The following is a 14176-nucleotide window of genomic DNA, read 5'->3' on the forward strand; positions in this document are numbered from 1 at the left end:
TCAGACAACCTCACTCAGTCGGTGCCGTTGCTTAATTTCACCTCAGCGATTGCCGGCACAGAAATAAATACCGCACACAGGCACATTGCGTCTGACTTCGAATCTGCAGAGATTTAACTCCTCCACAAGCTTGGCACGAGCACGGGATTTGCTTTACGCTGTGGTGTTTGCCTCAGACAGCCATTATTACCCCCTAATGTAAGGCTAGGGACGCTACGTGACATAAATCATTCCGCGTGCTCTGCACCGCCAATTCTCCGAGGGCTGCCACCATATCACCCTTTAATCTTCTCACCTCTCAGCTTATCATGCACCGTGGCACCCATTTTTCCTCATTGTTTTTACCTGTCAAACAGTTTAGGAGTCTCGTCCTGGGTGCTACATGTCCGTACTCTTCAATACATCTCCTGCATCGAATAGGACAGAGCTAAGGTCAGTGCAGGAATTTTCAACCAATCCGGTTTTGATAAACAGAATAATATATTTTTTTTCCGGTCATACCTTTAAGTAATACATCTGGAGGTGACTCGTGAGACATTAACTATTTTTCTTCTTCACAAGTGTTACTTCGGTCCTTTTGAAACGAACAAAACACAGGGCTATGCCCCTGATTGGTTTCAGACTACTGCGAACCAGGTTTAACATCCTGTAGTTCTGGGCAAATGACTTGGAGCCAGACTAGGATCTTGGTGGATAGGGTTACTCAGTCACAAACCTACAAGTCCATTATATCCTATGGAATTTGTAATAAGGTGACGAGTATTCCTTCCACCAAAATCGCAAACAGGCCCTTAATCGCCCCTTGCCAACAAAATCAATCTGACCTTTTGTAATGTGTTCTGGTGCTAATGCAAAGCACTCTAATGCCCTTGGCTCAGGTTGTGCTATATAAACTGCAAAACAAAAAAAAAAAAAAAAAAATCACAGAACTCGGTCCCGTTCCCTTATGTTGTATTCCCTACCACAAATCTACGTATAACTGGAGAAGATTCCACTTGCATAAATGGAGACTATAAGCTTGAACCCGAGTTTGCTTGTTTCTTTTCAGATCTTTTCATAAAACTTTCATTTTTTATTTTACTTGGCGAAAGATTGTCTAACTAAAGTTTGGTTATAGAAACAACATATTTGAATAGCTATATTCTAGCTCAGTCATGTATTATTTGTATATGCATATGTTTATAAATGAAATTATTTTTGAAATACTCTCCTTGCCAAATAGTGGGTTTGAACTGATGTTTTTTGGGATGTATTTTTGTACCAGCTACAGATAGATTCAAAACCCCATGTGGAGAGGTTCAATGAATTAAAACTTCATAAATAAATGATGAACAAACATCTTCGTGCTCTTGAAAATGCCATGTATTTGATGATGGCGCTACTTGAAAAATCGCACAGAAAACCTTGTACATCTTGTTTCAGTGTTTAACCGTTTCCTCTGAGCTCTGTTAGTGGGTGTCTATGGATTATTAATACATTCATTTAAAAATAAAGCACAGATTTGGGTTTTTGGTACGCCATAAAGAGCAAAAAAAAAGCATCTCGAACCCTTGCCATATATAACAATTGAAAATGAGATTGAAATGAGTGAAATAGTTTTTGGGACTATGTGGGAAGATAAAGGAGAACCAGAAAAGTTCATGTCATCATAAATTTAGTACAATGAGAATGGGTTCAAAACAAATTAAATTGTGGAAGAAACACACAGGGTGGATAATTCTGTTTGGGTCGGTTCAACATTAATTCAATTAGGTGTCTGTGTTTGAGCAGATTTAATGCACCATAGAATGAGTTACTGTGTTTGGTCAAAGTTGGTTCCCAATGAAATGAATGTCTGTGTTTGAGCAGTATTGATGCACACACAATGCATGACTGTGTTTGAGCAGGGGTTATTTCAATGGATGAGTGATTGTGTTTGAAAAAGTTTGATGCATTAAGGAAGGAGTGAGGGTGTTTGAGCAAGTTTGATGCACAACGCTAAGGGCCTGATCACGAGTTCGGTGGTCCTCCTGTAGGACCGCCACTGCAGCGCCCACAGGAGGACCGCCAAGCCCATGGTGCCTGCCGCATCCTGACTTGAATCTAGGGTGGGCGCTGCTTCGGCGGTCTCATTGCGGCAGATGAGTTGGGCTCATAGGAGAGCCTTAACAGCAGAGCGCCTGCAGCACGTTCCTGCACAGTGTGGTATTCACCATGTCATGCATGCCACACCTTGCAGGAACAAGGGTGCAATTCCAGGGGAGCACAACATGTGCCCCCTGCATGCACCATTGGAGGCAGCAGGGTGCCCCGATAGGGCCTCCTTACTTGCATGTCCGCCTTCCTTTTCATGGATGGTATATCACCATGAAATGGGAGGTGGATTTACAAGTTGAAATATGCTCAGCGATGCCACATCGGCACAGCCAGCATATTCCTGGCCATTTCCACACTGCCACCGCTACAGGATCCTGGATACCAGCTGAGGCGGCGGTCCTATGGCAGTCTCGCTGCAAGACTCAAAATATGGCGGTCATCTCACAGTGGTGGCAGTGGTCGGAACACCACCTCGAGTACAGTATACAACAACAAAAGGTTCTATCGAGAAATGTACAATTTCTTAAGGAAAATTAAATGTATCCTGATATGCTAAGGAAAGCCAATCAATGGTGCACTATCTATGTTGAAATAATGAATCTGTAGACCAAAAACAGAGTACGCAGTTCCCCAGGTTAAAAATGACAGATGAACCCAAGTGAGTCTAGGCACAGCGGAGGGGAATCCTCCTTGTTGGAACTAGAGTCTTAGTAAGCTAGGTGTCATACTTCATCATATGGGTTCGCTCCTCGTCGGGTCGGCGGTGCAATACCCGACGGGCACCCATAAAGGGGTTCCTTAGTGGAGATCTTTTGTTCCTGCCGTATGGTGCTGTGGGTGTGAGTGCTCTAGGGAAAAAGGGTGTGTGTAGATGTGTGTGGGTGGTTAAAAAAGGTTGGGTAGTCCACAGAGGAATTTTAATAGAGTGGTAACCCATCTTACTAAAAGCAAACAGAGTGGCTGCTCTTTGGCTTAAGGGTCTGTGGGAGCAAGGCTCTACTCTATATCAGTGGTCGACATGTTTCACGCAATGTGTTCTAAGCGGTACAGTGCATAAGAACATGACACCATACATCTGGAAGATCTTCTTTTGGACTTATGTATTGAATTGTGATCATTTTTTGAAAATATTAGCTCTCCTTCTGGATTAGAGTGATTGGGGTTACTAGTGGTTGGTGACGGTGAACCACAAGAAGTTGAGCGTACCCGTGGTGAATAAATAAGTTGTAGATAATTTAAAAATAGCCTTCCAGTGCACACAGGGTTTGACCTCCATCGTTTTGCCTAGTTTTGATTGTTACACAACATACATAATTACATATATAAGTACCATACTAAAGGTGCATTAGGTAAGACATAATCCAATAAACAGGACACTTGACAAGGTACAATAAACAAAGAAAGTGACTCAGTTGGCATCCATTCATCACTGGAAAAAAATATTTCAACATATCCTTATTCCTTAGGTGTAAGTATATATGACATTTAGACAGAACACCTATTCATTTTGTCAACGTTTCTACCCGCAATGGAATTTGTGTGCATACAACACATCACAATGGGACTTCTGCAAGACTAGGGAAATTTAAAACAGCCTGAATTCAATAGATTATGCATCTAACTTGGTGTAGGTAGATGTAGATAAAAATTATCCAAGACTATGCAAAGTAGGGGGTCCTCAATGTGGACCTTATGTGAAGTAACTTGCGTGCATTAACAAGTTTCCTATTTCTTCCATGGACACCTGGAACATAAACTGGAAGCTAAGTACAGCCTCTCAGCTTCAAGGATGCAAAAGGATTCTCTTATTCGTGTGAGGTGAGGGAACAAATCCATCCTGCTCCCTGGTACATCTGAGAAAGACTGTCATTGCGATGTGCTGTACGTACACACTTTCCGCTGAGGGTCAAAATGCTGACAATAAGAATAGGTGTTCCGTCTTTGGGACAGATTATGATGTTGTTAGGAAAGGCTCCGGATGGGATTCGCCATTGCAGAATCCGATTCGGAACCCTTTGTTCTGACCGAATCGTACAGATTTCCCAATGACCGATTACAATGCCCAGAAACCGTTCGAGCAGTCCAAATTGGTTCCAAAAGGCATCTGGACAGCCTGAGTCTTTCAGACACAATTCATACAGCTCTATGGACACGGTTCCTGAATGAGCGATTACCATGATCGATTCGGACAGCTGTTCCGATTCGGTGTGTCCGAAATGGCTGCCGGAATCAGTCTTTGCGGGTCCATTGCAGGCCCCCCTTCATCCCAAGATGTACGACTGTAGCCCATGGGGGTATCCATAGGACCCCTCTTCCCAACCATGCCAAATGTGGCAGGCCCCATGTGGAGCCTGCCACAGGGTGCAAGGTTTCCCCAGCCACCCCTGTTTTCAATGGGAGCCTGTGTTCTTGTTTGGAACTAAGACTCCCTTTGAAGTCAATGCCAGTCCGACCGAACGATGTTGGGAAGCATCGTAATCGGTCGTCTGGACTCACAAGACCTGATTAGTTTGGAAACTAGTCCGGAACCAACTGGTTTGGGACAGTTTCTTAACAACATCGTAATCAGGCACTTACATACCTTCACCTAAGGATTTGTTTATTGTACCATGTCAAGTTTCCTGTTTATTGCATTAGGTCTTATATAATGCACCTTTTGTATGCCACTTATATATGTAATTATTTATGTTGTATATAAGTCTTGGGTCTTTGGTATATGACTTATGTGTTCCTTCACGATATATAAATGCTAATATATAGTGCATGATATTTTTGTGCCAGCTTCATTATTTCAACATAGATAGTGCACCATTGATTGTCTTTCCTTAGCATATCAGGATACATTTTATTTTCCGTAGGAAAGTGTGCATTTCCCAACAGAACCTAGTGTTGTTGTATACTGTTAATTCCCCAGGTTCTGTGAGATACTGGGACACCCCATTATTATTAATGACCACTGCCGCCGAGGTACTCAGAATAAGACCCTAAGAGGGACTGTGTATGAGCAAGTTTGATACATTAAGGCGAGTGGGACTGAGCTGTGTTGAAGAAACGTAGTGAGATGTTTGTGGTACAGCATGTGCTACTCACACAAAGGAAGGGTATATTTGTGGTTGAAAATATGTTAAGCGCATTTGTGTACTATGCCTTTGAGCTCATGTTTATCATAGTGGGGAAGAATGGCTTTGCATTTGTCACGCAAGTTTGTGTTTTAAACATGCAAGTAACGTGATGCTTTCAGCAGGTTTGTGTCACATCCTATGGAAAGATGTGACTGTTTAAGAAGTGTGGAAGCACACATGGGTGGTGTGACTAATATCAGGTTTCAGTACACTGAGCTGATTTGACTGAGTCTATGTAGAGGTAAAGCACAGTCGATGGGCTTGTAATGATGAGCAGTTCATATTTAAACACATGGGGTGGTTGTTCATTTGAGAATGTATTAAGAACCAAGTGATGATGTGGGGGGGGGGGGGGGCGGGGTTGAGCGTGATTGCAGTGAATGATATTTCAAATGGGGAGTGGGGAGACAGTACAGGTCTCAATTTTATGCCAGTGGGATGACAGAGGCTCTGAGGCACACGTGGGGAACTTTAAAAAAAAGTCTTGATGCACATTGCAGGGAGTAGGAGAAATGAGCACATTTCAGCCATTGATGAGGATGCTTGTTTTAGCATGTTTTCTGTAGATGTGTTAGCATGACACAGAAAAACTGAAGCATTCGTGGTTTGGCATCTGGATTAGGAAGTTTGAAGTACACTGGGTTGGATGACTGAATAAGGTTTCTGCCCACAGATGGAAGGAAAAATGCAGTAAGATGTTGCACAGTCTCATTCAAGAAGCCTGACCAAACAAATCATGAAATCTTATCCAACCTTTTGCATCTGAACATATTTCCATTCTGGCTGATGGAGTGCTCGGAAAGTTGCACCGATTAAATATTCAATAGAAATTAGCTTTCTGTCCATGTCTTAGGTTTAATTTTGTGAACGTTTTATTCACTCATAAGAAAATATCCTGGAAATTGCCTTTGCAGTAGGGTAAACTGTCAGAGTCCACATCACAGAGTCTTTTTGATCAAGAAATACAAGTAAAGTCAGCCAAGAAAAAAAGTCAATATTGCATTTTGTTTTCTGTAAAATACATTTCAAGGAAACATTATCTACGCCAGAAATGGATGTTGGGAAAACAGATACGAGATTCTTTACAGCACATTACAGCTATTTGAAATCTGCGTATTACTTACTACCAATACTGGAAATGCTGGGGATGCCTGTAAAAAGACAAAAAAATATTTGAATGTTAACCATTTCATGGTAATTGCTGAAAAAGAACACGTTGTTTGTTATATAAAATCCAAGTACATCATTGAACAGAATACCCAAACAAAAGTAGTACAGCAATTGAGCCAATTCAGTAGCTGACTTCATGTATGAACCCTGAATAAGCCAATAAATGGTTCATTCATGAAGTAAACGTCCTTCCTTCCCTTGTGGCAGTTTGCATTTAGTAATTTCCGGTGCACACCTGAACAAATTTCATTGGATATGTGCAGCTAATGCAACCATTTTGTTTCTCTATTATAACCCATGAAGTCTCATGATAAGCGCTAATGTCATTTGAAAAACATATATTTATCAACAATTGTAATAGAAGACAATATTCTAATAAAGTCTGGTCCCCTTTGATGAAGATGGCTTATTCCAGGTGTAGTGTCAGAATCAATAAACTGAGGTCATTTAGAAACCAATGCATGTTTTGTGCTGCTGTACAACTCATAAAAGATTTCACATGCAAGATTTCTTATATCACACACTTGTTGAAGTACAGGAGGTCAATCATCTTAGCCATCGTGTCTTACCAGTATGTCAATCACCTTACTGGAGTAAGTCTCCATTCATATTTTTTCACTTTCATGCTGTCACTGTATCCCGCATCTCTGCACCCTCTTCTGCTGTGATTGGATTTTTTTAATGCATTATCTTTATCTACTCATTTATATTGTCCCACTACTCAGATTCAGTGAGACACTAATTGTGGATATTCTGGTATGGAGTCACTGAATGTTCTAACCTCATAAAAGAAATGTGTGCTTCACTTAGTATGGTTGACTAATATAAAAGGCAATTGCTCTAACAGATAGGGACCTACATATCTGATCACCCATGTAAGAACGTGAATTATTAGTTGGGGATGGTAGTCCACCACAAGTAATAAAATCACTAAGCGGTTAGGTCCAGGCAAAGGTTTAAGCAATTTAGACCTGAGTTCAAACCATTGAAGCTATGGAATAGAGCAGACAGGCTTAATTTAGAGAAAATATGTAAAGGTTGTAGAAGTACCAAAACTGTTAAAAAGTTGAAAATACAACACAATGAAAATCTCACTCAAATTTATAAAAACAATTAAAAATTTAATAGACAAAATGATAACAAAATAACAAAATTACAATAAGGGGAACCACAGATATGAAGCTTTAAATCTTTAAGGCAAAAACCATCAAGGAAATGTAAAATGCCAATCAGTAGTCACCGTTTGTGGATGACCGGACCTTGAGCGTAATTTCAGGTGACCGAGATGGAGCGCAGGTCAGATACGCCAAGCATGTTTGACCCGGTAAAACATTTTACCTTTGGACTTAGTTTCTGCAGTAGAAGGCAGTGGGGCATTGAAGTCCACTTCTTCATCCTGGGAACAAAAGGGAGCATGTCTGAACCCCAGGTTTCCTCACAGGCCTCAAACAGCAGGTGCAGTCCAACTTCTGTTCTTCCACAGGGCCAGAAGGTTTTCGGAAGAGAGTGCTTGAGGTGACACATTTATGTTGGTTACAAGCTAGTGGGTGGGGATGACTCCTGGCTTCTCACTAATCGATGGGATAAAAGTTCTCAGGAGCAACCCTACCCACCTTTCCAGTAGTTCTTGTTTGCTTTGCTGCAAACAATCCCACAGTGCTTCTTACTTGTAAAGATGAACAAACACTTCTTCTCTTCTGCAGAACCTGTGTGCCTGCCCAGCAGTGTTCCGGGGTAATGTGCTGCCCCGGCCTTTGGGGTCTCTCCAAACTGGTTCTGGTGGTAGCTTCCTTCTTACTGGATTCGGAGCGAGGCTAGCTAGGGATACCCTTACCCTTACAGCGCGGAGATACCCTTACGGGATTGATTCCAGCGCTATAGAAGAAATTAAAATAAAATAAATAAATAGGGGAACAAAGCTTTGCCCTCCCCAGGTCTCACCTTACATCACATTTACTTGTAAGAGGGCAACCATTTTAGTATATAATGAAGTACCAGAGTACATCCTAACTTGTCTTTCTGCAAGGGGAAGAAACACACCGTCCCGTAGCAAGGCTATTGTTTTTGCTCTGAAAGCAGTTTTCATACCTCTTTAAATTCAAGCACTGACAGAGCGGCTGCTAAAAGGCTAATACCATTTGGCCTTCAAGAGCTTCAAAAAGGGAGAACTTAACTTTCTAAAAGTTACTTCTCATAAATATTTAATCAAAATTCAACTTCGCCATTGAATGTGATTTTTAATAAACGTGAAAAATATTGGCTGAACTGTTTTTCTAGCTTAAACCTGAGATAGCAGAATAGCTATTTTAATCTGTACTGTAGTTTACCTTAAAGGACAGCCAGAACCTTCCACAGGAAAATAGCTTTTGGGGCCTCGTCACCATTTGGACATTGTAACATTACGTTTCTACATGTCATACTTTTAAATACAATGTACCCTAACTAGTGGGCTCCTTATTAATACTTAAAAGGGAGATTCCCCCCCCCCCCCAAAACGGTTATTTTGACAGGTCAGACCTCAAGTTTACACTGCAGTAGTTAGGCTACACTGGTAAGCCTGAAGTTGTGTTTTCTATTTCACACTAGTGGATATGCAATAATTTCTAAGGTCCACAGTAACATTTACCTTTCCATTCCATGTGTGTATTTTGGCACCATATAATATGGCCTTACAGGAAAGTTAAATATTCCAATTAGACGTTAGCCACTTTTTTCCATATTTGAGGGGCCCAAGCACATGTGATTGAACCTGATTAGCAGTGTGCCAGTGCAGGGAGTCAAAAAAACAGAGACATCAGTCCAAAAAATGGGGATGATCAAGCAAAATTGGACAGTTTCTCACAGCCTATCACTGCATTCTGTGTGCGCAAGATCTTTACCCATTTGCACTCTTACTCTTACTCAGTTCAAAGGAAAGCTACAACTATGAAGGCTAAGATTCACCTACATAAGCTGTAGGAATTGTTGTAGTGAAAAGGGAAATATTCCTTCTTATGTCTGGTCACTAGCCACACACCTCAGATTTAATGTGCTATCATCACCCACTAACAAATAATGCATACAAAATGTAATTTAACCATTGTCAGAGTCCAAATAAAAGTGAGAACATGAAGCAATATCAGCCTAGATGGCATCTGAATAGAATTACTGTGGTTCCAACCAAAGCAGGCGGGATGAGATATTTCTTAGTGTACATGGGTGTTTGAGGACAGAGTGTTCTAAGCTTGTACCGGGGTTTGAGCTAATATTTGCATAAACTAGGCCGGGATGTCGGCATAGGTGGCCTCTGTTTTGCGATAGGTGCTTGGTATTATGTGCAAGCAGAGGAATGTATATTCATCATATAATTGACTATTTTTATGTCTACTAAACTATGAACCAGAAACAGAATGACATGCTCTTGGAGACATGTTTTAGGAGTGGCCACGATTTAACAGCACATTATCTCACAAAAGTAAATGCCATTGCTTCTACTTTTGTTCTTCTGTGGCTGTGTGTAGATCAGCCAAGACAAGAGGCAGTACTAATTTGCAAAAGTATGTTATACAAGCCATCACTCAAGGGACATTACACCTTAAGAAGCAGTGAAAGCCAGAGAATGGCATCGAAAGGAATGGCTGATGCCCAAGAGAGAAAACAGTTGGATTTGTTTTTTGTTTTTCATTTTATTTTTCATTTTCAAAAGGAACAAAAGCAAGATAAAGGCATACAGTACATGGCATTTGAATCGCCATTGGTACATGACAATAAAGCTGATAATTCTGATTGACACATGACAGGGCTACATATACAATCACCTGGAGGATACTACATTAGAAAAAGGGGCATTATATGATATCATGCGCCAAGGGAAGAGACAATAGGGATACATTGCAGTACAGTGGAATGTTGAGCATATACATACATACTCTACTCCCGCCCCGATAAAAAACAGGATATAAGATAGTGGCTACAGACAACAAATAAGTTGTAATGGGAGTCCAAATGTCCTGTGGTTTTGATGACGTGGGCAATTCTTCTGCATAACATATAAACTGATCTCAACAATAGGTCAAGCCTTGCAGCCATAGTTTTGTGGTGGGTGCATGTCTACTCCCCCAACTTATAGAGACTCTTCGCTTGGCCATGAACAATGCGAAAGCCACACACCTCCGAGGCCTTGATGTGAGTGACCAGGCCCAAAAAACACAGCTGGGGAGTACAGACCAGAGGCAGACCAACCATCAAATGTACAATCTGTTCAACAGATTCCCAATATGGGTACACCATGTGGCAATCCCATGCCAAGTAGTAGAAATCTGCGTTAATCGCTCCACATCGCCTACAAGCATCGGTGTCCCGCAGACCATACCTATGCAGCTGGGCAGGTGTATAATATAGCTGGTGTAAATACTTAAAGTGGACCAACCTCAAATTACCGTTCGCTGTTAGGTGCCCGATCAGGCGGCAGCATTCCGCCCATTCATCCTCAGATATGGGATGTAGCAAGGTTGCATTCCATTTATTTAATGCAGATACTCCTAATGTGGCTACTTTCCTCTGTGATACCTGATATAATCTAGTGACCAGCTTCACACGAGAAGTGGCAGTATATAAGAGTTGCAGTGCATCGAGCGCAGGTGGTTCTGCAGGAAAGTGTGGATATAGCGCCCACATTGCAGACCGCAGTCTAGTATTAATTAAAAGATGCATAGCAGTGACTCCACCATCTGCAGTCACAGACGTCGAGGCAATGAATTGGCCACCAGGAAACACATCCTCCATTTTCACCATATTCATGTCTTTAAGGGTCTTTAGGGCACCTGGCTCAGTAGTAACAGAGAGATCCATATGATGTAAAAGTGGCATATTGGGTGCATAGAGTGGCAGTTTCTGCGCTCGCTTCCCCAAGTCCAGTCATGCTTTGGCCATGGCCTGGACCGTGTCAAACTCCCCTTTTTCGAAAACGGTGTTTGTATTCACTATCATGGCCTTGAGTGGTATTGGTTGAACTGCTCCCGCCCCTACCGCGACATGAGGGCTGTAAGCAGGATCCTGCTGCCAGTAATATGCATAGTGGGCTTTCGAGCACAAATGATAGAGACAAAAATCAGGCGCTGTAAAGCCACCTTGCTCATATGGAATCCCAAACTTAGTTCAAATCTCAGACTGATGATAGAATACAGTAGAATGGATTACAACCAGACATTTATTTTATTTTGATAGAAAGGGGCTCACTTTCCAGGAAATGTAGTGAAATTAGCTAGAAATATTGCCACACAAACAATCTAACAATCACAATAGAAAGAAAAAGGACATACATGTCTCACTTGGCTACACACTCAAAGAAAGATGACATGGAATGTGAAAACAACGATTAACATTATTTTAGGAGTGGACTCCTATGTGGGACAATTGTAGGCAGGACATATTGGAAAATATCTGAGATGATATAGGGACCATTATAAAGAGTGGTCATCTTAAAACAAAGAAACAGATCCGAAAGAATTCTAACATAATATATAGGAGCCTCCACATTAAATTGTGCTTGAGTGGAGTTAGTTTCCATGGTGAGTCCAGGTTCTGAACCTGACAAAATGGTTCAGAATTGTAATATTGTTAGCCAAGAATCATTACCATCAAGCTGACACTTCACGCACTGGAGGGTATCTATTAGTTTGATTTGGCACACAATTGATGTGTGATGGCACTAATTCTTTCAATATATAGATGAAACATGGGCATGGGGTGTGGAGTTCTTGTTGATTATTTTAAACTATTAACATGTAGGAGGAACTTGATTTTTACGCTCGACCAGAGCATAAACGGGCTGTAGGTTTGTAGTCTTCTGGAGTCAAAATGGTCTGAGGAAGTAAAGTGGAATATCATAAACCCCAGAGATGGGGATGAGACAGGTTTATTAAAGGTTGAGGCACCTCTATAGGGATTGTAAAGGCATGCCATGTCACCTTAGTTTTATAGCGTGTTCACTAAAGACACGTACAATGTGATAAACCTACACCTAAGTTAATTTCACTACCAATTTTGAGCCGTTGCTTGGCGGTCCAGCTCACTTTCCATCAACAGGATCCGTATAAATGCAGTTCTTAGGATCTTCAGACCTGATAAGAAGCTTGTAAGGACTCCCAGGTGTAGGATTCATGACAAATGTGCAAACGTCCAAGACGAAAGAACACTTTGTATCCTGGTCATCAGTAACAGCATATGGGTTTGCTGAATTACCCAATGTGAATATTCATTTTTGAAATATTATTGTGAAATTACCAAAACACATTGGAAAACCTACTTGCTTGTGCTTCATAAAGCCCCACATTTAAAGCACTAACAAAGTTAATCACAAGTCGTAACAATTCATAAGCTCATGATAATTTTGCTTAAATAATATGGCTGGCTTGTAGAAAATGAACACAAGTTATGCTTAAAAAAACAGAAAATGAAAAACGTCCCTTTCTATAAATGTGCAAGTTAACCTGTAAAATGTTTAGCCTGATTCTTTGTAGCAATCATCCATTTTTATTGTATTTTCATAGTCAAGTTAAGCTAGGCCTCATTCGTTCTCTATTCTCTGCATTTCCTTTAGTTTAACTTTCTTAAATATGTGTTTAGCAGTATGTGGCACAGTGCTATATTAAATAAATAATTCACGTTAGCCTTAGAAAACATGTCATCCACGTAGAATGTACTGAATCCGATACATGTTTTCTTTTCTTCCTAAGCTACATGTTCTCATCGCATTCGGTTAGATATTAGCTATCACTTGTTCACAATTACAAATAACAACAGAATAATTAAAACACAGATGTATGCAGGGAAATGTGAAGCTTACGATGTAGATCTGTAGAATTTCCAACTAGAATGTTTCTGCTTTAGACTAGTTCATTGTCACATAATGGAGTTCTAAATAGCTAATAGAGTAAGCTGCAGGGCTGTTGTGGGAACTCAATGTGAAACCAAAGTACATAGACAATGGCAACTTAGTATGCCACTTGAAGATAATGTTAGCTGTTCTCGCATGTTACAGTTGAAATGAAGAAGGATGTGGCAGACCATTGGACGGTCCTTTGATCATTAGTTCAAGATGGCATTGCACCGAAGAAGATGGATACATAAGTTTTTGTGTTTAATATACGTGCTCCTAGTTAGAGAGTAATCACTTGTGCTTCCACCACCCTTTCCTTAGACACGCGCTGAGAGCTTTATGCTGATCAGACTGGTCCAGGCTAATTGTGCTGTGACCATGTTTTTACCTTTTACACTGTAAGCTACTGCTGATGGTGTTCACTAGATTTTCTTTAAGAAACAGCTATTGCTGTGAGTAACTCATTGAGAGAAGACTCGGACAAGTTTTCCTGAACTACTCTTCATAAGTTAAACTAAAATACATATACTATTTCTAAATGTGCCTGAAAAATCTCATCCTTTTCCGAAGATCTCGACATGGGTTCTGATGAGGTTAGTGTCTATTAGAGAAGAACAGAGACTTAGGTAAATTTCCTTTATGGGACAAGCTGTAATATTTTCCTGTTTGCTGCTAACCATTATTTTTCTTGATATTTCTGTAAATGGTGTTAACTAATTTGGACTTATAAAGATTTAACTCAAACCACTAAAACTCAACAAGATAAATATAGCTTATAAAAAAATAATTTAAATTCTCTTTATTTTCTGAACATTATAACAGTGTTCCATTCTAAAACAGTGGCAAAGGTCCAGTTGACCTGAAGAAGATCAAGGTGCGGAGTTGCGACTGCTGCTGTAGTTAAAGGGTTTTTACATTACCCACGCGCCAGCAGTTTCTGGTAGTAGAG

At 40.7% G+C, this 14176-nt stretch overlaps 1 protein-coding gene across 4 annotated transcripts in view; it reads right to left on the minus strand.

Moving 5' to 3' along the window:
- The window catches only part of NTNG1 (netrin G1), a 909002-nt gene that overhangs the window by 289476 nt on the left and 605350 nt on the right, over positions 1-14176 (minus strand). For all 4 annotated transcript variants that reach the window (XM_078673406.1, XM_078673404.1, XM_078673405.1 and 1 more), the window contains exon 5: positions 6323-6349. In XM_078673406.1, coding sequence (XP_078529532.1) covers positions 6323-6349 — 27 coding nt within the window. The remainder of the gene's footprint in view (positions 1-6322; positions 6350-14176) is intronic.

Source organism: Lissotriton helveticus, chromosome 1_2, assembly GCF_964261635.1.
Source record: "Lissotriton helveticus chromosome 1_2, aLisHel1.1, whole genome shotgun sequence".
In the NCBI taxonomy this organism is placed as follows: domain Eukaryota; kingdom Metazoa; phylum Chordata; class Amphibia; order Caudata; family Salamandridae; genus Lissotriton; species Lissotriton helveticus.